The 22,055-nt window shown below is 37.8% G+C and overlaps 1 protein-coding gene across 3 annotated transcripts; it reads right to left on the bottom strand.

The window, feature by feature from the left end:
- Window positions 1-1,599: 1,599 nt before the first annotated feature.
- On the bottom strand, window positions 1,600-21,252 carry LOC116046004 (coiled-coil domain-containing protein 178). 3 transcript variants are annotated; one of them, XM_036005621.1, is made up of 20 exons: window positions 21,048-21,252; window positions 20,632-20,776; window positions 17,862-18,001; window positions 17,703-17,761; window positions 17,531-17,610; window positions 16,852-17,055; window positions 16,524-16,744; window positions 15,333-15,475; window positions 13,612-13,765; window positions 13,422-13,517; window positions 13,040-13,176; window positions 12,746-12,929; window positions 12,564-12,626; window positions 12,081-12,209; window positions 11,871-11,984; window positions 11,523-11,668; window positions 10,606-10,765; window positions 7,952-8,101; window positions 4,600-4,734; window positions 1,600-2,283 (listed from the first exon to the last, which is right to left on the bottom strand). In XM_036005621.1, the coding sequence occupies exons 2-20, from the start codon at window positions 20,687-20,689 to the stop codon at window positions 2,164-2,166; spliced, it is 2,493 nt and encodes an 830-aa protein (XP_035861514.1). In that variant the 5' UTR covers window positions 20,690-20,776; window positions 21,048-21,252; the 3' UTR covers window positions 1,600-2,163. The 3 variants fall into 3 exon arrangements, with proteins under 3 accessions (XP_035861514.1, XP_035861513.1, XP_031149960.2); XM_036005620.1 differs by lacking the exon at window positions 1,600-2,283 and adding an exon at window positions 3,288-3,556; XM_031294100.2 differs by lacking the exon at window positions 1,600-2,283 and adding an exon at window positions 3,344-3,556 and having other exon boundaries at window positions 21,044-21,236.
- Window positions 21,253-22,055: the final 803 nt, after the last annotated feature.

The following is a 22,055-nucleotide window of genomic DNA, read 5'->3' as shown; positions in this document are numbered from 1 at the left end:
CAGCATCTCCCTCATTGATATTTTAGACACAGTAGCACCTCTCTCCACTCACATTCTTTCCTTGACTCCATCAGCTCTATGGCTCAACTCTCTACTTGCTCATGGACAAAAACAGGACAGTTTGAGTGGACACCTCCATTTTTCCTGATTTCAAAAAGAGTTTTGGTTAGCTTGAGAACAGAACGTTGCTCTGATTCACTCAGCTTCACATCAACGATCAGAAGTGATCACTGGAGTGAATCCAAACGAAACGGGCCCATTGCCTGCATGGTGGCGCCAGGCTGAAATTGAGAATCATGCTGCCTGTAAATCAGATTTTCCAACATGTCTCTTGCAAAATCTGCCTGTATACAAAACTACAAAGAAAACCATCTTAACCAGCTCTGATGTGTTACAGAATACAACAACACAGTGAGACTTGTGCTGTATAGTCCATCCTAATCTCACTGAAACAACCATCTAACATCTCAGCTGTCAAGTAGCCCCATCAGTATTTCCACAGTCCACCCTCTTAAGAGTAGCAGCCTTTTAGGTGTGTGCACTTTGAGGCACGCCTGCAGATAAATGTGATGACATCTAGTTGTGGCTCACTTTCATTTATTTAGGGGATTGATTAGATGCAAAGAGAGTAGATAAATGTGTTGGGGAGGCACTTTCATTTGAGATATTGCCATATAGTCTGTAAGGAATATAAAAATGGACTGAACATTTTTCTCTTCAAGGTGCTTTTGGAGATCTAGTGGCATCATGTGAGTAGTTAATATGAGATTCTGCATTAAAGCAATTATACAGGCTGTTCTGAATGTATAATATTGTATAGTATATTTAAGTTCAAAGCTACAGAAGAAAACTTTATTGAAACTGAATTCACTTTTTGCAGATAAAAGAGTATATATAAGTGTGAATACTTTTTCTTTTTGTCTTTACTATTTCTAATATTCCAATTGACTGAATAATAATAATCCTTCATTTGAGATAAAAGGCTATGGCTGTGTTAAGACTCTAGACTGGACCGTGTTGCGGTCAATTATGTCTTTCTAAGGTTGTTGTGTTCACACTGCCCCCTTCTGTCCCCACGAGTAGAAGAGGCATCCAGCATATCAACAAAAACAACAGCATCTCTATCAACCACACATGGACAGGAGAGGGCAACACATATCTCTAAGGAGCATTGGCCTTGAGAAAATCCACAGCATGTGTACTCTTTCAAAAATGATATGACCATTCTTATTTATTTATTTCTATTTTTTTATGTAAATTAAAAACATGTAATGAGTCTTAGGAGGTTTAGACTAGTATTGTTTATCAAGAAACAACTTTTAAACTCTATATGTAACAGGCATTAGTGTTGTGTACCATTAGTATGACATTGTTGCAATATGATGAAACAAAAATCTATTTTCTACCAGTACTAAATGTGATTGAGTTAAGATTCCAAATTGAAAACAGTGTTCCCCCAGGGTTCTTTTGAAAGCCAGTGGATAGTGCGCACACAACATCCTTTTGTGCACACTATTTACCCCTGGATTGCTTCAGGCTAATGTCTCAATAATTTTCACTCCTTTCTCAGGTCCTTCCCACAAAGGACTTAACTAATGATCCATGGACAAAATGAAGCATTTAAATTTATTCATTAATCATTCATCTCCAGCTCATTGAAAATGCTAAACTTCCACAAAATTAAGATTGAATATTGAAAAGTGATTGAGGGAGACAGCTCTCAGAGAGTGGAGGAGAGTGGAGGAGAGTGGAGGAGTGCGGGGAGTGGTAACAAAAACAGGGTCTTTCAAGAGACAGTGGTCTTCACATGGGCATGGTCAAGGTGGCCAAGGTGTGCTAAGTGCTAGTTAAGGTCACAGGGTTTCACTAGTTGTAATTAGATCTTGAAATCTGGAGAAGCGTAGAATTTCTGTCAACACTGCCTGTAATTATTCTCTTTTCCAATTAATGGTGACATAGATTAATTATCTGATGAGGCAAAGCCAATTGCAATCATTCACCCAGCTAAAATTAGATCAGTCCTGACAGCAGCATGAAAGTCACCTGTTTCATTGTTATGGATTCGCTGCAAGTAAAGAGGGGGGATAGTGAAGCGTGCTAGGGTAAGTAAGTTGTCTGGTACAGGTGAATGTCCAATTACACTGCTATTTGAACTGAAGGCATCTACTCATTCGATCCTGGACTGACTTGTTTGTTCACCCCGGCTTCTTCAGTGGTAGTAGAGTCATCTGACAAGGATTGCAGGAACGCACAGATGAGCTGAATTTCTGCTGACAACCCCTCCTGTTTGAATAACAGAATAAATGAAACAAGCTCATTAAGAAAAAGTTTTTGAACAAAGGCAATATACAAACTCCTCGCTCTATCTGCATCCCAAACACAGCTGATGGTGAGTCTACATTTGTGAAAAGTAAAGTTACCATATTGTTCTTATTTTTGTGAAGAAGGAGAACAAGAGGCTCCTGGTGAACCATGTCCAGGTTCAGTGCTCTTCTGTTTTAAAAACCTCAGCATCCAGTTTTTCTATTAAACTGCCTGGCACTGTCAACCAGCTTGGGAATCTGAACCGGCCTAGTCATGCAGAAATTCTCTGACTAACAATTATATCAGAAACAGGATCTTGGATTACAGTCCCCTGGGACTGGGGCAGTGGGCGTCTGCTCCAATCATTACTGGCCATTCAACAAGGCTCTGCACTGCTCTCTGCTGTTAGCCATTGTCAATTATGCCATCCCTAGTGTAAACTCGCAGAACACAAAGCTGAACTGCCAGTTCTGGCAGGAGTGTAACAGGATGACAGCCCGCCGCCCTCCACTCCCACCACCACCCCCACCCACTCCCACTCGCCCACCCTAGGGTTCCCCGGCCTTCCTCCCCTCAAGCTACTTTTGAACAAACCATGCCATTTGGCTTCTGATTCAAGTACGCCTTAGCCGTGAAAGTGTGAACCTGACCTCTCTTATGTTCTGCTTGTGGGGTTAAGTGGACATGATGGATTAGTATAGGCCTTGTCAGGATTCAGCCTGGTTCAACTCCAGTCACAAATGGTATCAGTTCCATTGATTTCTTTATCTCTTTCTTACAAAGTGGCAATGATATTGATAATCTATGTATCATGTAATTGTGAATCTCTGATTAGTAATCACTTTCTGCATACTGTCAGTGTATTTGTTATGGATTATAAAATCAAATTAAAGGGCTTAATATTTAGGTAATCATGCAGATTGTGTGTTTATGCCTGTTCATAAACTCATAAAGGTTTTTTTTTTTTTTTATCTTTTCTCATAAAGGTTGTCCTTTTTGGAGGATAGACGCTGAGCTGGACTGTTCACGAGGAGCCTGTTTAAAGTGAGGGTTGCCTGGTCTGATGGACCCTGTGCTGAGCTGTGACGGGTGACGGTGTGGTGCGCTTGAATACACCAGCTCTTTTGTCCTTCACACTCTGCAGCTCTCTGATAGCTCCTCCCCCTGTGCCCCACTCCTCCCTGCCTTGAGCTGTGATCTGCTGGGGCCTTTTGAGGCTGGGCCACTGAGACATGGCTGCTCCCTGTAATGTCTGGACCAGACCCATCAAAAAAACATGTCAGCAGTCAGAGGAGGAGGAACAGAGAAGGAAACCACTTAATAGTATTTTCACTCGGCACTCCCCTGGAAAACCTCTAATCAAATCTGGGCATATTTTGCCTCCAGCATATCTGATAAAGTTGAATTTTGGTGGATGACAAAAACAAAGCAAGGATTTTCTTTTACACAAAAACAACAGATTGCAACTGACAAACATGGCTAGGGTTTTGGGATGACCTACTGTTGAGATAAAGAGGAAGTTAAAAAGGGTGGAAGTAGTAATGGTATGGTTGCATGCCACTTGGCTCTGCGGTAATGCTGGACAGGAGATTTCATAAAGATTCATCACTGTCCCTCTGTCCGCTTTGACCTCATCTCACATCACAGCACAGATTAGACACCGATTATCCTCTAATTGAAGATCCTTACTTCTCAACCTTGCAGAATATGCCGCTACTCTTCTGCAAGACCGACAGAAAGATATTCTGTTCACAAAGAAGAAGATATCTTCCATGGGGCGTAATGAACTCACTCTGAATTAGCCGTGAAGTCAAAAAACACCCTTGCTAAACAGAAAACGGGCTGAAATGTTAATGCAATGTGACCAAACACAGTTGTATATAGAGTTATCGAGAGAGGCAGAACCAGCCTTAGACGCAGGGTCACTGCATAGGCACTGTAGCAGACACATCATCCATCACATCACGTCTGTGATCTGATGGTGAGTGAATGTATAGACTGTAATGTAACAGTGGCGTCTTTAACTCCACCATAGCAGTGAGGCACAAAGCCATGGTGGATGTTTGCCTGGCTGCCCTTGCTTGGCAAAGAAGACACAAGGCAACTGACTTGCCGGATGAGGCTCAAACAATGCCATGCATAACATGGAGTTACTGTAGTATGCAAAATAATACGCTTCCATTCGGTAGAATACCTAGACTGGGATAAAAGTTGAATAAAGGGATTTACCATTTAAATGAATAGTGACAGTTTGTGCAGTATCCCAGCCTGTTTTACATGTATATGTACAAATACCTGGGCTGTTTTTATTTTCTGGTCGGTCTCATGAGAAAGAGCCTGGCACCGGTCCAGTTCAGCCTGGCTGTAGAGGCTGCGTTGTTTGAAGTATTTTACCAAAGCTTTGTGCATCCTCTTCTGCAACAAAGAGAGCTAGGGGGAGAGAAGGCAGAGAAAAGGAATTGGTAAGGCAGGAGAGGAAATTAATGGCAGTGTTCAAGAAGAATGATGGAGGGGAATAGAGAAAGCAGTCAATAGCCCATTCTGCAGTACACGGGCCTGACAGGAATTTCACAGTCTCTTGGTTTCTCTGCCCACTCGTGTGCACTCATCAGAATCCAGTCACATCTGGCTGCCAGGATGGGGGGTTAATTTTCTCTAAATGCTTCAGCAGTTTTGTTCTAGCCGAGGCAAACTCTGTGACTGCAAAGCTGATGAGTAAAATATTTCTACTTCACCCAGTTTAACTTTATACCAATCCCCTCAAGACATATTTTACACATACACACAGAGTCATGAACCCCCCACTGAAACCAGAAATTATTCCTAGTCTCTTGGAAAGACATGCTGCTTGCTTTATTATTTTAACACAGTTTCAAGCAAAGAGGTTTAAATTCTGATAGATGCCATTGCTTTTCTTCCCCCTCCATCACTCTACTCTTCCTACAAAGCTTATCATTGCTTGGCAATGTGTTCCCCAGTGCATTGAAAACTAAAGCGAATTAGCTCAGTCATCAGCTCCTGAAGGAAAGACAATAACAAGAATGCTCTTTATGGTGTGCCCTGTTAAAACCCAAAAGCTGAAAACATCCACATAAACAAAGCAATGCTTACACGTACAGTAGAATCAAGAGGATTTTTATAAAAAGGCACATGCTGGCAATCAGATGCTAATTAATCATGCTTTTTCATTTATAAATTAGAATTTTGCTTATTTGATTCATGTTTTTATACTTGTTGCATTTTGATTAAGACATAATGCCCTAATGTTTTACTACATTCTCTCTTTTAAAACAAAAACTAGTATATGTAATATCAGATAAACCAGCTAAGGTGTGTCTTGATTGGACAATTAATAAATAGGACATACTTCTTCCACTATAAACATACAAAGCCAGGAACTGTTCAATAAAATGATCTGTATCTGAAATACAAGTATATTAAAGCTGCAATCTGCAAAAAAAAGTTTAAGTAATACATGTTATTATTGTGTTATTATATCCCATATATTACGATGGAGTATGACAAAACACTAAAAGTAGCACATTTGCATTTACACATCTATTAAGAATTGCTGCTGCTGATGATGGTTGTTGTGTTTCACCTATCCTGGGTGACAATGGTAATAAATATAGAATAAATAATACACTACCATCAGTGGTGGACAATGTGTTGAGATCCTAAAATATAAGTAGTAATACTGCAATACAGAAATAATAATGCATTGAAATGGTCACTAAGTAAAAGTATGTAGGTATTATTAACAAAAGATGATGCACTTATTCTACAGACAAATGGCCCTGCAAGTGTTATACTGTTATATATTATAGTACTGGATTAGTTTTATTGATGCTTTAAATGTAAGTAGCATTTTACTGTGGTGGAGCTAATTTTTAATATTTTATAAACTGTTGGGCATATTTATACAGTGCTACATGTACTTAGTTACATTCCATCACTGACTACCATTCAAGGTATGTGGTTGGTAACAATTCACTCAAGATAAAGTAACAAGCTTGACACTAGATGCTGCACCTCATTAGCTGTAATTTAACATGACAACTTGTGGAGGCATAATAAATTCAGCTTTAAAGGTAGAATTAGAACGTTTTAACACGTAAATATCAACTACGGGTTGTGTTGCGATGGCTTGGAAAAGGTTTCCATGTTTAGATGCGTTTTGTATAGTTTTGGATGAAAAAGCAAGGTGCAAGGAAATGTATTTATGATAATATGTTTTACCGTACTTCATGCCAGTTTATATGTAAGGTGTTATGTGCTGTACAGTTGTTGTGTTAAAAGCATAGTATGGGTTGTTTTTAACTTGTCACTTGAACTATATGTTAGGAATGCCTGCTGTCACGATTATATTTCAAGGATACTTAAGAGATGGTTTTCATTGTGTCCCTCACTTGAATATAAAGAAAGAAATGACAGGCTCTCCAAACACACAAATGAATGTTGTGAGGCATCTCACACACATGCACTAATGTTCTGAGCTCTCAAATGATCATGACAATGTTTAATGCATTTACCTTATTGCCTTCAGTTACAAACAAACCAATTAATGGTAATCTCATTGTGTAATATACGTACTAACTGGGACAAAACATTCAAACATTATAGGGATAATTATAAATTTAAAACAGGAAAGAAGAGTGCTTGAATGTTCCTGTAAATCAGATTAAATCTGATCTTCATTTCAGAAACATTGTTGATTATAAGCTTGTTATAAAAACTAAATTCTGGCATAAAAACACTAGCCGAGAGGCTGCTGTTATAGAAGTGTAGAGTTGAAACAAACAAAAATGGTGAAGGCTGAATCCAGAGTAAAAGAAAATCAGGCTTTGATCATGAGCGTGGAAAATCCTGTCCACAGGATTTTATTTTTGCATGCATTTTTCACTTGATAACATTCATGCAGTTAGATGAGGAATTGCTCAAGTAAAGGTATTAGCCATTTTTGGAACAAATAATATGAATTTTTCATTGCAGAAGCAGTGTGGCTTCTTCCTGGCATTATGCTTGTCATGTGTAATTCTATTCCAGTTAAATAGTGTCACAAACTATAAAGATTAAACAGTAAAATGCTGCGGAGTTGTCTTCCTCAACTAGTCAAGACCTCTGGTGCTATTTTAGCACTGAAGGCACATTCATTGTCTGATCATAACATGTGTTTGTTGCTGATCCCTAACCAATAGTGTGTGTGTGTGTGTGTGTGTGTGTGTGTGTGTGTGTGTGTGTGTGAGCTGTGGTGAGCAGAAGCAAATTTGGAACACCCCGATAATAAAACATTTCACCTCTGACCACCTTACAAAAACAATAATCAAGAAAATGTAGAAAGTATAGTATTTACATGTGCCATCAACCTCTCTCTTTACTCCCCTTGGTGGCAAAACTACATAGCTATCATTACATTATGTCACATCCATCATCCTCCTCCACTCAAGTTATCTCGTCATTATTAGATTGCTGCAGTCACCTCCTTAGTGGTTGGCAAACTAAAACCTTCTTAAAATGACTGCCCGTGCAAAGAAGGATAGCATGAAAAAGAACATAAGATAACAGAGCAAAAATCCTAAGTCATAAAACATAATTAAAAAAGAGAGGGGGTGATAGTAAACATAACAAAGGGTTATATAAGCCATACCTGTGTGTAATAATGAAAAGATTTATGTGTGTGGTTCTTCTCGCTCAATGCAGACACTGCCTCTTGTTTGGCCTCCATGAGGATCTTCTTAAGATCTTCGTAGTCGCTTGCCAGCTGTTTGTTCTCCTTCAGTGAGATTTGTAATGCTTCCTACACACACATGAAAACAAAAGGTTCAGGTAAAATGGTAAAGGTAAATAATATGTTTACAGTAGCTATGTAATAATCACCAAGACAGAAGTAACTAACTGTAACTATTGTAACTGTGACATACCTACATTACATTGTGACTGGTGATGTGCTGATACAACTGTCTGTCTTGCAATCCTAATCCTGATCAATTCAGAGTATCTATCAATACCGGATATCGATCCAATACTTTTCTTTTTCCCAAATTTAAACTAACTTACTTTAAACTTACTTACTTACTTGTATATATTTTACTGCTCAAAATTCACTGAAATCGTTTTTATGTATGGTAACATGAGGCCAGGCATCGCTGTGGTGCTAAAAACTTGATTTGGTGGCCATCTGTGACTAAATTACAGATATGAGAAACTCGGATTTTTATAGTTACATTAACAAAGAAACCCTGTTTAATGTGGTTCAGTCACGCCATGGCCAATACCCATTGATGAGGTCAATATCGGCCCTGATACCGATCTAGTGTATCTGATTGGTGTATTCACAAATGGATTTATGTTAGTATGATGATCATTTTACCAATATGTTTGTAATAGACCACAGCTACACTGACAGAAGAACAACTGCAGAGGCAGCATCATGTACAGTACAGATGTACAAGGATTTTATATGGTGAAGGGAACCAGAGAGTCAATATACAGTACTATGCATACTGTATAGTAACACCACACTGACCATTTAGGAGACACTGACCTGCTATGTGTACGTACAAAACAATACATGCTTCCTGTATTTGTGTTGTTAATTAAGGCAATATAAATAGCAGGGATACAACAATGGACACTTTTCTGGGAAATCAAGCAAATCAATCACAGTGAGTACGTCTCTCATGTCCTCTTTTCATTTGAACAATGTTCCCCAAGTACTGGATATGTGGCTGGTGAATATCTCAACTCTACCTGCAGACATAATGAAGTGTGTCTCTGCAGTAAAACAGAACAGCACTAAAGTGATGAGTTTAACCCAGCAGAAAGAGGGGCTGTAAACATGACAAATGCCTGCTATTGATTTCAGGTTTAATTACTCCATGCAGCACTGACAAAGCCCATCTGATGCTGTTGTGAAGTGTAAATGGAACAAATTACACTTCATTGCCCATAAGAAACTGATAGCGTTGGCAGTTTGCATTGTTTACTTTGTGCTCGCCAAACGACAAGCCCTGATCAAATCAAAAATTAGGTTCCATGTACGAAAGACGGAATAGAGATGACCACAGATTCCATGGGACTAACCAGTCAACCTATTTCACCTTGATACTATACCCTGTATTTGTATCTTTAAAAATAACCATCGGCAGGTTGTATTTAATACAGCCACATACTAATTCCCATCAGGCTATTAGCTTTACTGACCTGTATTAGTTTCTATAGAAAAGAGGAGCTGTGACCTACAGGAGCTTATAAGAGTCAGCAGTTTTAGAAGAAATCTCTTCTATAAGAAATATCTGAAAGAGTCTAACCATTCTGCTTCATGCACTGTGGTTTCTGAATGCACACTCTGCTTATTATGTTATGCTAATGCAGACATTATGTGTGCTTTATATTGGTCTCAATGATTAAAGTGACCAATTTCCTTCAAACTTCATACTCTCTCTGATCTTTTTATTTGGTGTGGAGTATTGTTGTTATATCATCTTATTTCGTCAAGTGAAAAGACTAAACCCTTTTTTGCATGGCTAACTTTTATCTGGCTAATGGGAGTTGTGTCTATGAGGAAGACTTCTAATTCTTAAATTGTCTCACACCAACAACTTCTTTAAAGTTGCTGCACTTGGATGCATGGCAGCTTAAGCTCCATTGCCTTTTCTTGTTTTGAACTAATGCATTCTTGATCACCGTTTAATGAAACTATATACCACATGGCGATTTCACATTAGATAAGCCATGTGAAACCCCCATCAGCAAAGAGGCTCTGGCTGGGGCTGATAATCCTGCAGATGAAAACCTTAAAATAAATAGGGGTTTCTCTTACAAAGGAGTGTTGAAATACATGCCATTTTGTGCAGAGTGTACCCGTTTTTTTTAAAGAGCCTATTTCTGACATTGATGTAAAAAAAAGTCCAGATTATATGCTTATTTGATATTCTGAACTGTATGCTTAGATTTAAAATTGATATTGAAAATGTTGGCCTACAGGTAACAAAACAGGCGCAGCATCTCACCACGACATGCATCATCAAATTCGTCCAGACAAAAGACTATAACAACAGTGAGTTGTCATTTGTGGGAAAAGCACTTAAACAAGATTGACCATGGCTTGTAATTTTAATTGCACACAGCTCTTTTCTCTGCATCTTAAGGGAAGTATTGTGACAAGCAATGTGCTGACACTAATCCACAAACAAATAAACAATGAGATGTTTTTTTTACAGCTTGTCTCTGATTCCACAGTATTTGACACAAAAAAATTCATGTATTTACAGAAAGTAATACTGAACAACATTTTGTTACCTTGGTGTCTTCCATTTCCTTTTTTCTCGCTGTAACATGAGCAGTGTGTGTCTGCATGGATCGCTGTGTTCGTAGTTGGCAGTTATTAATATCAGACTGTAAGGTGCTCATTATAAGAGCAGCTGATTTGTTTTTGAATTCCACCACATCAAAAACACTTCTGGAAGGAAAAATCAAACACATAAAAAAGATTATTACTGTTTTTTGAATATCATAAATATATGATTACTGGATCCATGGGGGAGCTGGTACTTATTTAAGACACTGGTTCTCAACCTTTTTGAGTCGTGACCCCCCCCAGAATAATGAGGATGGTGTTCGCGACCCCCCCCAACCCTCGACAACGAGAAAGAGAGCTGCAAACCGGTGTAAACAGCTGTTTCTACACGCCTCCCCCTGCTGATTTTGAGTGTTTTTTGTGAATGCTCTCATTAATAAATGTAAACAAATAATGCTTTGCTTTAATGACAGTTTAGTTTAGTTTTAGCAGCTAGCACATAGCCTTGTCCAATATGCTCTAGGCTCTGTGGATTTTTGATGCGTTTGTGACTTTTTCTCTCCCCCTGCCCCGCCTTCAAACCCCTTTCTGTGTTCCAGGACCTCCTGATTTACACATGAAGCTCTGAATATAACACATGGAATGTACCAAACTCACACAGTAATGTAAAAAAACATTCCCCAGTCTAGAATATGTTATTTCATGTTTTTCTCCCCAACCATCTGGCGACCCCAAGAAATTATCTCGCGACCCCTTTGGGGGTCCAGACCCCCAGGTTGAGAACCAATGACTTAAGAAATACTCATTTTGGAAAAAGGTTGAATATTATCACATATATAATCAGAGATATACTAACATTCTTTAGAGAAAAGTTTGATTATGAATTATATTGAGTAGTTCCTGTGTTTAACTAACTTACTGAAGTTCTGCTATGGCTTCTGGCATGCTTTCAACTATTTTTTCCATTTTATCTGAAGCAAACCGGTATTCTTCGCTCTTCTTTGTAAGGCCACTGATCCTGTCTAGGGTGTTGTCATATCTCTTTACAGTGGCAGTGTGTAAATCCTGTAAACAAATAGTTGCAATAATGTTGAAAAAAAAAATCCCTAAGTGCTTAGCAGAGATGAGTTTGTTCAACAAAAGAATGACATGATAAATAGCTGTGACTAGCTTTGTGCTCAATGAGCTTTACAGAGTAAACCTGACTTGGCAACTGTTCTTTGACTCAAGAATTGCTTTATGCAGCCCTTAACTTTTCTTTTCTTACCTGAGCAGCTTTCAGGTGCTCACATTTGAGTTTTTTCTCCTTCTCAAGGTTGACTAATGTGTGTCCGTGTTCATGCTGAATCCTTTCCAAATCTTCTGTCAATTTCTTGATTTTCTATACAAACAAAAGATCAGTCACACTTCTATAAATTGTTGCTTTCTTTTTTTACCTTCAATTATCTTTAAAATAAGTATTACGCTTCATCATTACCTCATTTTTTGTCTCCAATTCTTTAGTTGCTGTGGATTCATCTTCAAATTCTTTCTGAAGTTTTTGGTTAGTTAGCTCTGAGCTCCTTTGCTGTCGAAACAATTCTTCATTTTTATTTGCACACTGACCCTGATGCAAAAGAAAAAACAAGACAGAATGTCATTATCCTAAAGTCTTAAAACATTTACAGGGGGTAAAAACAGTAACAGGATATGTAATGAGTGTGGGAATGTATAAAATTATGCAATTGAATACAGCCGGGCATTTAAAACTATCTTTATGAAACGTAAAATGTTCCATTTTTATTGAGACTGTGCTTTGTGAAGCTTGACCTCTTCATACCTTTCATCATAGTTATACGCTAATACAATCAAAGTGTTCCACAGAAACTGAAAAAGTAAAATACAGTGATATATTTTGAAGATTTCAATTTAAGTCTACTTTGTTTGCGTCACAATTTTGTCATATTGAACATGAATTTACCTTCAGTAGTTCCAGGGCAGTCATCTGACCTGTCAGATCTTTCTTCAGGGTTTCAATCTCTTTCTGTAGAGCATAGATAGAGCCCTGAATAACACTGAAGGAAACATTTGGTATCTGACATTTCCCTTACAAACTGTGACCCATGCAGTATACATAGAATGTGTACATATGTTGTCACTGACCCTGGCCCTCTGTTCTTCCATGAAGGTGAGCTGTTCCTGCTCTTCCAGTTTAGTCTGGGTGACACTGTGCCTGGCTACAACTTGGGTCACTTCCTCCTCGGCCTTTTCCCACTGCTCGTCATTGTCAATGATTTTCTGGAGCATCTGCTTTCTCTCCTCATGCATCTGCTTCACTGTCTTCTTGCTAACAGAAATCACACAGAAAAGTATTGGTAGGTTGCCTACTACTGTGTATAGTAAAACCAAATATAGGATATTGTATGTTTCTCCATAGGTTTGGCTTTGATGCTGTACCTCTCAGACATTTTTATCTTGTAGTCTTCTACATTCTGTTCATACTCCATGTTTTCTTTACGAAGAGCTGCATAAGCATTACGCTTTGAATGGAGCTGCTCTTCTACGCAGGAAACCTCTGCTTCCCCATGAAGTCTCTGTGGATAACATAACATACAGTGTGCTGCTGAATGGATGCATTTATCCAAAACACCTTACAGTGCCATGAATTCACACATTATTAGCATGCATAACTCCAGTCCAATCGTAGTGTGGCAGTTATGTGCCGTGCATTACACAATATACTATCAAGACACACATAAGTAGACAAAGCAGCACCAACATTATAAAGAAATGTCCAGTTTTTGTGACATGATTTAAACATCATTGTGACAATACTTACAGTTTTCTCAATGTCTTCTTGCTGTGCAACCAGTTTCTCTTTTAATTTCGTATTCTTTCGCATTTCATCCTCAATTTGAAGTTTCAATTGCAAAATCTGTCATAAAAGGGGAACAACATGAATTTGACTACTTTTGTAAACTGTTAAAAGCTACCTTTTTAAACATTTAAATGTAGACGATATCAGTTACCCGGGCTTTTTCAGTTTCCTCGAGCTCAATCATTTCAGGGATACGTTGTGTTGTGGCCGCGCACCTTTCTTCTGTAAGAGCAACCGTCTTTTCAGCATCCTTTATTTCAGCAAATAGACCTTCCTCAAGCTTCTTCAACTGGTTTAATTCTTCCCTGAAGAGAAAACCAGTTTTGTCTTTTGTTATGAAGTTGGCGGATTAAAAGCAGTTTTTGAAATCCAGTGCTTATTTTGGGTTGGGAATCACACAATAGTTCATAATATAATGCTGCCACAATATGTAGCTCAGTTAAGCCATTGTATCCCAACACAAGGGACTCATGATACTCGGAATAATGCAAGAGAATCATCTACAACACAGTATGAAAACTGTAAATGAATAGGAAAATATACCCTTAATTAAGTTATTTTTTACAAAACAGGAATTAAACCTATATTGATTTTTTTTGACTACAGAATGTTTAATACAGTTGATATGAAATGTGAACTGGTCTGGACTTTGTCAGCATCAAAGAACAAACTGAAAACGTTAACAGTAAAGGTCCTATGACATGCTGCTTTTTGGATGCTTTTATATAGTTACTTAGTGGTCCCCTAATACTGTATCTGAAGTCTCTTTCCCGAAATTCAGCCTTGGTGCAGAATTAGAGCCACTAGAGCCAGTCCCACAATGAGCTTTACTTAGGATGTGCCATTTCTGTGTCTGTAGCTTTAAATGCTATTGAGGAGGAGAGAGAGGGGGCAAGGTGGAGGGTGGGGGTGTGGCCTTGACCAATTGCCATGCTTGCTTGTTTGCAAGCCATGATGTCTCTCTCTTTCTCATGGGTGGGCCAAATTCTCTGGGCGGGCAAAGCAGAGAAAGGGGAGGTAACCTTCCTCCTTATGACGTCATAAGAAACAAGATTCCAGGTTGGCCCATCTGAGCTTTCATTTTCTCAAAGGCAGAGCAGGATAGCCAGAGCTTGGTTTACACCTATCGCCATTTCTAGCCACTGGGGGACCATAGGCAGGCTAGGGGAACTCATATTAATGTTCATTATTATAATGCTCATATTAAAATCATGTTGAGCCCATTCTTTTTTTGTATATCAGTACACCTGTATTCGAATAATTTTTCAAAGTTTGTTGAATCAATGGTTAGGTCCGATATAGTGAGACTTGTTATCTGGTAATGCATCATCAAGCAGAAATATTGTTACTATGGTTAAGTGCAGTTTAATATACCTTGCACACTGACTCAGTTAAACTGTTGACCATATCTTTGTTTGAGGTGTCCTGTTATATGATTTTAACAGATACCTGCCAGCCAGACTGAATCAAGTGATTTCAGTGGCATAATCTATACAAAAATGATTTCAATAGGAATTACATATGAAATGTTCAATGACTGTGTAGTTATTTAGCATTAATGATGCAAAAAGGATATATGCATTTTCCATTTCCATTTTCCTTTGTACTGTACTTTGATAGTGTGATGGGCATGCAATCTAAACGAAATCACAGAATAAATGCATTTAGAATGCCGTGAGACCGGGTTGTCATACCAGATAAAAATAAGCCACAAAACAAAAGGACAGAAGTCACAGCTATCACCACCAAAGTAAAAGTCACCAATGATACTGAGTGTATATTAATGATTCAATCTTTTTTTTATGGAAGATGTCTCCTGTCTCAGTTGTCCTACACCTGTTTGTTTTCACTGCAGTTAGGATAGATACTCACAATCTGTTAGCCAGCAGAGTCTTCGCCGCCAACAGTGCATAATCCAGTGATATCTTTTCATTTTTGGTCTCCAGCTCCATCTTTAGAAACTCATTCCGAACCAGTATGAAATCACTTTTTGTTTTTGAATATACTTCATCAGCCTAAAAAAGAAGGGGGGAATCATGGGCTTATTAGTTTCCACAGATATTGTTTTTGAAGACTTTCATAAAGGTACTGATATCAAAGACAATACATTATCCCATTATCTAATCATACCCTGTCTAAATCCTATACCTATAGTAAGCCACTGCCACAAGTCAACAGTGAGGCTATGCACTAGAAGGGTTTTTACATTTTTTCTTAGTTTTGGCAAATCTTAGAAAATACAGTAAACTAGCCTAGCTATTAACCTTGGGCTTAGCATGGTTTTAAAGATTAAAAGTTGAATATCAGAGCCCAGGATTACCATCTTCAGAACACTCACAGCCAATTACTTGTTGAAATGTAATTAAAAAATAACCTTGTCATTTGTTCTAACTGAGTCAGTCTGGTATTTCATTCAACAACCATAAAGCTGCAATGGTTTAGATTCCAAGTTGACCTCTCTGTATCTTCCTCATCACTCCTCTCTTTATTAGTACACTTTCATGTCATATTTGATTGTGGGCATTAAACTCAAAGTACAGATGAGGCTGGATTTGGTCATCATCAATGTTGCTGCATCCTGACTTGAACAAATGAAATTAACAAGGAGAAAAGCTTAATTAAAATCAGTGAATTATCAAAGTTATTAGGATTCATCATCTGGGGACTATGAATGTCTGTACCAAATTTCATGGTAATCCAGTCAATTGTTAAACTGGAATGATTTTACTTGATCAATGTGTTGGATGGACCAATAGACCAACAAACATTGCAATCCCTAGTGCCATGCCACTTGTGGATTAATAATAGAGTTAAAAAAAGAGTGAGTGGTTGAGTGAGATAGAGCCTTATTACTTTATTTGGTGCTTATTTTATTGTGGTTATTTGCTAATGTATAAAATGCACCAGAATGTGGTTAAGCACGTGTCTGTACGGGACTACCACCAAAGACAGAGCTGTTAATTAACCATAGCTCTGGCAAACAAAAGTGTCCAGCCTTTCTGGTTTGAAAATATAAACACAGAAATTGTTTTTAAAACAAGAATAAATCAAATTAGAGGTTACCTCAGCTTGTGCAGTGTTGATTTGATTTATGATGCCTCTTTGGAGGGCCAGGTTTTCGTTCACAATGGGAATTTGTTTTTTGGCAAAGTTAATGTCCTCGTGTAAGGTCTGGTTCAACACTTCAGTGTGTGAAAGTTTCTCCTGGGCTTGGTCAAGTTTCTCTCGTTCCAGTTTGAGCTGCCACTTTAGTTCAGTGATGTCTCTAATGCAAGCTTCGTGCTCTAGAAAAAAAAAGCAATAGTCAAAAATGAATTAGTTTATTCATTGTACAAGAACAACAGCACAATATTTTTATGAGGAAATGATAACACACTTCTAAGTCACTGACCTTTTTGGACTACAAAAGAATGCTCTTGTTGCTTCCACAGTGAAATACTGTCAACTTTGTTCTCCAAAAATCTCTTTCTTCTCTTCTCTTTGTGGAGAGCTTCCTCTGCATACTGCCGATCAGCCTCCAGCCGCTCAATCAGATACAAAACCTCTCCAAGGACTTCATTTATTTTCTTCAATAGTGGCGATAAAGGACAACTTTCTAGAGGATGACAAACTTTACAAGATTGATACATTGTGTTGTACTGTATCATCATTTTCTACTAAATAAGCAAAATCCTAAACAAGTAAACTAATGTTTGCAAAGCTATGTTAACATAATATGACTGACTACAAAGTGCTAAAAGTGATAAACATAAACTTGATCCAGGGTATTGTATTACCAGGGTGGTTACTTGATGGTATCTAATCAATTATTATGTCGACAAAAGATGTGAACCAGTCACTGGGACTGGTAGGAATTACTGTTTCCATGACTCGCCACTGCTGAAAATTTTTAAAATTAAACATTTTAACCAACCTAGAGCTTCTCCAAATAAGTGCACGCTACACACTTATGTGTTGCTCTTTTATTTTCAGCATTAGGGGCAGTGTTTGCTTTTCTATTGCATAACAAAAATGAAGACAAAATATTACAGAAATTACTTTTTGCTATTTAAAAAGAAAAAAGGGGTCACCGCTTGCACTAATTGCGATGCCTTCGACGAACAACTCCGTAGACGTCACTGATTCAGTATCTGAGTCTCTGGGCTGATATCTGTTAAAAAGGAGTTAAACTCATGTCGTGTTTTTACGTCCAACTGAATATAACAAAAAGAAATAATGAATGAAAACAACAGAGGACCTCACCTTAAAGTTTTACTGTATTGGTGCTTGTCCTGATTGATCAGTGGCTGATATTTTCCAGGCTGGTACAAGACAAAAAATGCTTTTAAATAGATGTTTACTCATATCTGATATTTGTATTACAATCTCTCACAGGTCTGATCACATCTGACATCAGTTTACCTGTTGACACCAATTTTCCACTGTCATCTTCAGCTCTTGGATATGGTAAATGGCATTGTTGACACATGGCGAGGGACTGTTGAGCAATGCACAAGTGCGACGTCTACCAGAGGAGCAGACCGCTTGAAGATCTGCTTGATCTTGAGAAACACAAAATATTGAGATCTGTAAATACATCTTTAGTTTATCACGAACAATTGCTTTCAGAGAAGCAATGAAAAGCCAACCCTAGCTACAGATGTCCTTTACATAATGGCACAAAGCCCTCAAAACTATTTTATAGTTACTACACTGAGGAACCATCTCTCAATGAAAAAAAAATCTGAAGACAACAGACTTTTGTTGGAACAAATGCTCACCCTACTTCAGTAACTTTATTTTGAAAAGTAATTATAAAAATGTATTTGGCTGTGAATAAACTCTGCAATACATTGGAAGCATCAGTGAGAGAGCAGAGACAACTAATTTGAACAAGACATACCCAAGGGCACAATTCTTGGTGGTGAAAGGACGCCATCTGGCGGACAAAATGGGTAAGAAACAGTGCAGGTGGCAATACTTCACATGAAATAATACTGACTTAGTCTTTTGTCTATATTATAGTACAAAGACATGTCAGTAACATTTGCTATTTTGCAGCAACACTGTTGCTCCGTCCGGTGCTTAGCAAGCCAAGACGATTGTGATTGTTTTGAAGAAATGCCAATAAACCACAGCATGTTTTTCTCCCATCCCAGAATGCTGTGTGGACTAGCCAGACCCTCCTCCGCAGCTCTGTGGAGGAAGGTCTGGCAATGTGAGACTAAGATGGAGATAATGTTTTTTTCACTGCAGGGCCCACAAGAGAGAGGGGGAGAGAGATGTTCATAATAAGTAATACCTTTAATTAATTTAATTTAATTTATTAAATTTTCCAGTATTTTATTTTGAGGGCTAACTTGTTGCTGTCATTGTCTAGATGTATAGGATAAAAATGGATGGATTGTTTTTCTCTGTGCTCAAACTGCTCCTATCACCTGTGGGTATGTGCTCAACTTTGCAGGGTAAGTACCCGGCCCTGGATAAAGTGTCCGCCCACAGATTCAGCTGAACATGAATGTATGCCACGGAAACCTACAAGAGCATCTTCAATTGTCACAAGTGGTGGTATGACATGCACCACCAGGTGATCATGCACTTGTCCTGCCAGCAGTGCCATCGTGGTGACATTTGGTGTTGCCTATAACCTTTTTAAGGACAGCATCACATGTTTGGGTAGGCCCCTTCATAACAGTTAGACAGGTAAATGACCACCTTGCAGAGATACAACCGAAACTGTCAAATACCTGTAGACAAACTAGAACTTGAATCAGTAACAAATATGTCACTGTACGTGAGACTATTGAACCTTTCCCAATTGAGATAACAGTTATCCTGCCATGATGATCCAATAATTAGAACAATGGCTAGTGAGTGAGCTTACTCAGACCAATAGCCTACAAGAACAGTCAAGGAAAAAATGTGGGGACACCAGAAATGAAGGCTATCTGTTGCTGAGCAGTTTAGATGAATAATACACAGTGAAAGAACAAAGTGGGGTAGGAAGGTGGTGAAGAAATATGTCACCAGTGGGCTGAATAAGCTCTAAATCATACTGACAGGGTGTATTATAGCCACAGAGCAGGCCCATGTGAGTCTGAGGACCAATTCACCTAGTTACAGTACACCTGTCATTTCACTAATGACATTAGATGTTTAAATGTAATTATCATAACAAATTATGCACCACCCTAATATAATTTCTGTAGTGCAGTCCAGTCAGTACTCTCTACAGGCTGGGCTTTGTGTGGGCAGTTTACTCACTGTACTGGGACAGGTTTGGTCTCCAGATGAACTTCATTTTCGTAGACAGCTCAATAAATACTACATTAAGTTGTGTGTTAACCTAAAAACGACTGTGAAAATTAATTTTGTAGACTGTGACCACTACCGGTTAGTTTCTGTCATTCATATTCGTTTGTAGTTATTTTCCTATATTGACAGTGTCCATATGTTGTAATACAGTATCTCCATCAGATTTCATGTCTATTTAGACCTAAAAAAAAAACGTGAACTGGTAACACTTCATAATAACTATCATTAATGAATGGTAAATTGATAGTTAATTAAACTAAAGTTAAGTTATTTTACTGACAACAAATAATGCTATGATTTATGTTAGTTTAACAGTTTATTGTTGCACACGTCATAACATTTTATATGATATTAAAGTATTACGTGTTAATGATTACCAAATTATTTTTAAGCCTTTTGGAAACCGTCAATAAACATTGTTTGGATGGCTATTATGAAGTTGCAACTGATGATTATAATACCTTGCTAATGGTTAATAAATACTTTGTAAAGCATCTATAAACATTATTTATATAGCTATTATCAGTGCACAGATATTCAAATAACCATCTCTTTTATTGATCCCCAATGGGGCCAAAGTAATATGTTACTTGATGCTTTATAAACCACTTATCCATGCAAATAATGTTTACATAACAGTTTTTAACCACTGACAATATATTAACTAGCTAGCTAGCTATCTATCGAAATGTATGAACTAATTATTCATTACACCAAATGAATGATACAATAACATATATATTTAACATTCATTCCATTCCATTGTTTGTTAACAGAAAAATAAAATAACTAGCTATTAACTATCAATTTACCATTTATTAATGAGGGTTATAATAAAGTCGACTTGTTTACCGTTTACACAATTAAATCTTCTCACCTTGCTGACTAGGTCGTCCTTCCCTTGATGGGAATCTAAGCGGTTCAACGTCTGGCATCGCTGAAACTTGTCCGATGGGGAAAAATCACCAGTTTAAACTCCACCGTCGTGTGGAAACGTAGAGTCGTTGACATTCAACATTAACCTGGACATTTTGGGGAGAAATGCAATTGTTAATTATGGGTTTTATGTACACATTTAGATGATACAGCTAAGTATAATATCTGCTGTTAGTTAATCTTTCGGACAAAGTTAACGTTGGCTAAAGTTGCAACTGATACCCTCACTCATCTCGCTCTCTTAGCTAACGTTAAATTGACGGTTAATTAACTTAGCTAATGACATATTAATGAGCAGGGGGGGGGTTGTTGTCATGGCAGAAAGTGAAAGCGAAAAATGGAAGGCTATCAACTTACTGGTATTAATACACCTTTGACTGCCAGCTATCTAGCTAGCTAGCTATCTTGAAGTTTGTTATTGTTCTTCTGAGTGACAACGCTGCAGCTGACCTGTAAAAAAAAGTTGACTTTTATTAAAGTTTTCTCCAAATGAATCAACTGAAGTTGCAACTTACTGTCAATCTTCTACTCAGTGTTGCTTAGCAACAAGGGCTGCGCTTGGAGAGGGTAAGTTGCGTTCAAGAGCAGCAATGAAGGTGAGTGCTTTTGTTTAGTAGCACCAGAGACGGTTTAGAAGTATTGGTAGCAGTGGCACAAGTAGTGTTTCCTACTCGTTTCATGCTGAGTTAGGCACATTTTGTTGAGGAATAGAAACATAGAATCATAGAGGGGGTAGTAAATGAAAAAGTATTTATTTTATTTTAGGCAATGATAGTTAGGCCTTCTGCTGTTTGTAGCCTATAGAGCTGTAGGCCTATGTGTAAACACGTGCATAGCGTTACTAGGCCACAATTATAATGATAACATGCTACAATAGCTATGTATTACTCCTACAGTAAGGTATGATATGTTATCTTGATTATCATGGGCTAAAAATCCAAACTTGAAATTCAAATGACGTGTTATTTAATTTGTCTTGGACACTTTTGTAGTAGGCTACAAGTCTTTTCAGACCTAGGCTAAAGTTGCATATACACATTGGTTTGCAATTAGATCTTTGAACGTTTCTTTATAAAACGTTGCACAGTTAAAAACTCATATAGGCTATATAAATCATATAAAAACAATACAACCCTTAAATGAATAATCTTCTTTTTTTATTTGGGTGTAAAACCTCTGCAGACTAATGGTTATTTTTTTATTTATTTATTATTAGTAGCGTGTTATGTGTGTTGGGGTCACAAATAAAAAAATATGGGATGTAGGCTATTGTATTGAGTAGGTTACAATCCAAATTGGAAATGACAATAAATTAGTAAGCCTGTGTCTATCTTAAAGAAAGATCTTTAAATAAGATTGGTCTTT

The sequence above is a fragment of the Sander lucioperca genome, chromosome 9, assembly GCF_008315115.2.
Source record: "Sander lucioperca isolate FBNREF2018 chromosome 9, SLUC_FBN_1.2, whole genome shotgun sequence".
NCBI classification, from domain to species: Eukaryota; Metazoa; Chordata; class Actinopteri; order Perciformes; family Percidae; genus Sander; species Sander lucioperca.
The sequence above is the reverse complement of the archived record's forward strand: the minus strand, read 5'-3'. Positions and strand labels throughout refer to the sequence as shown.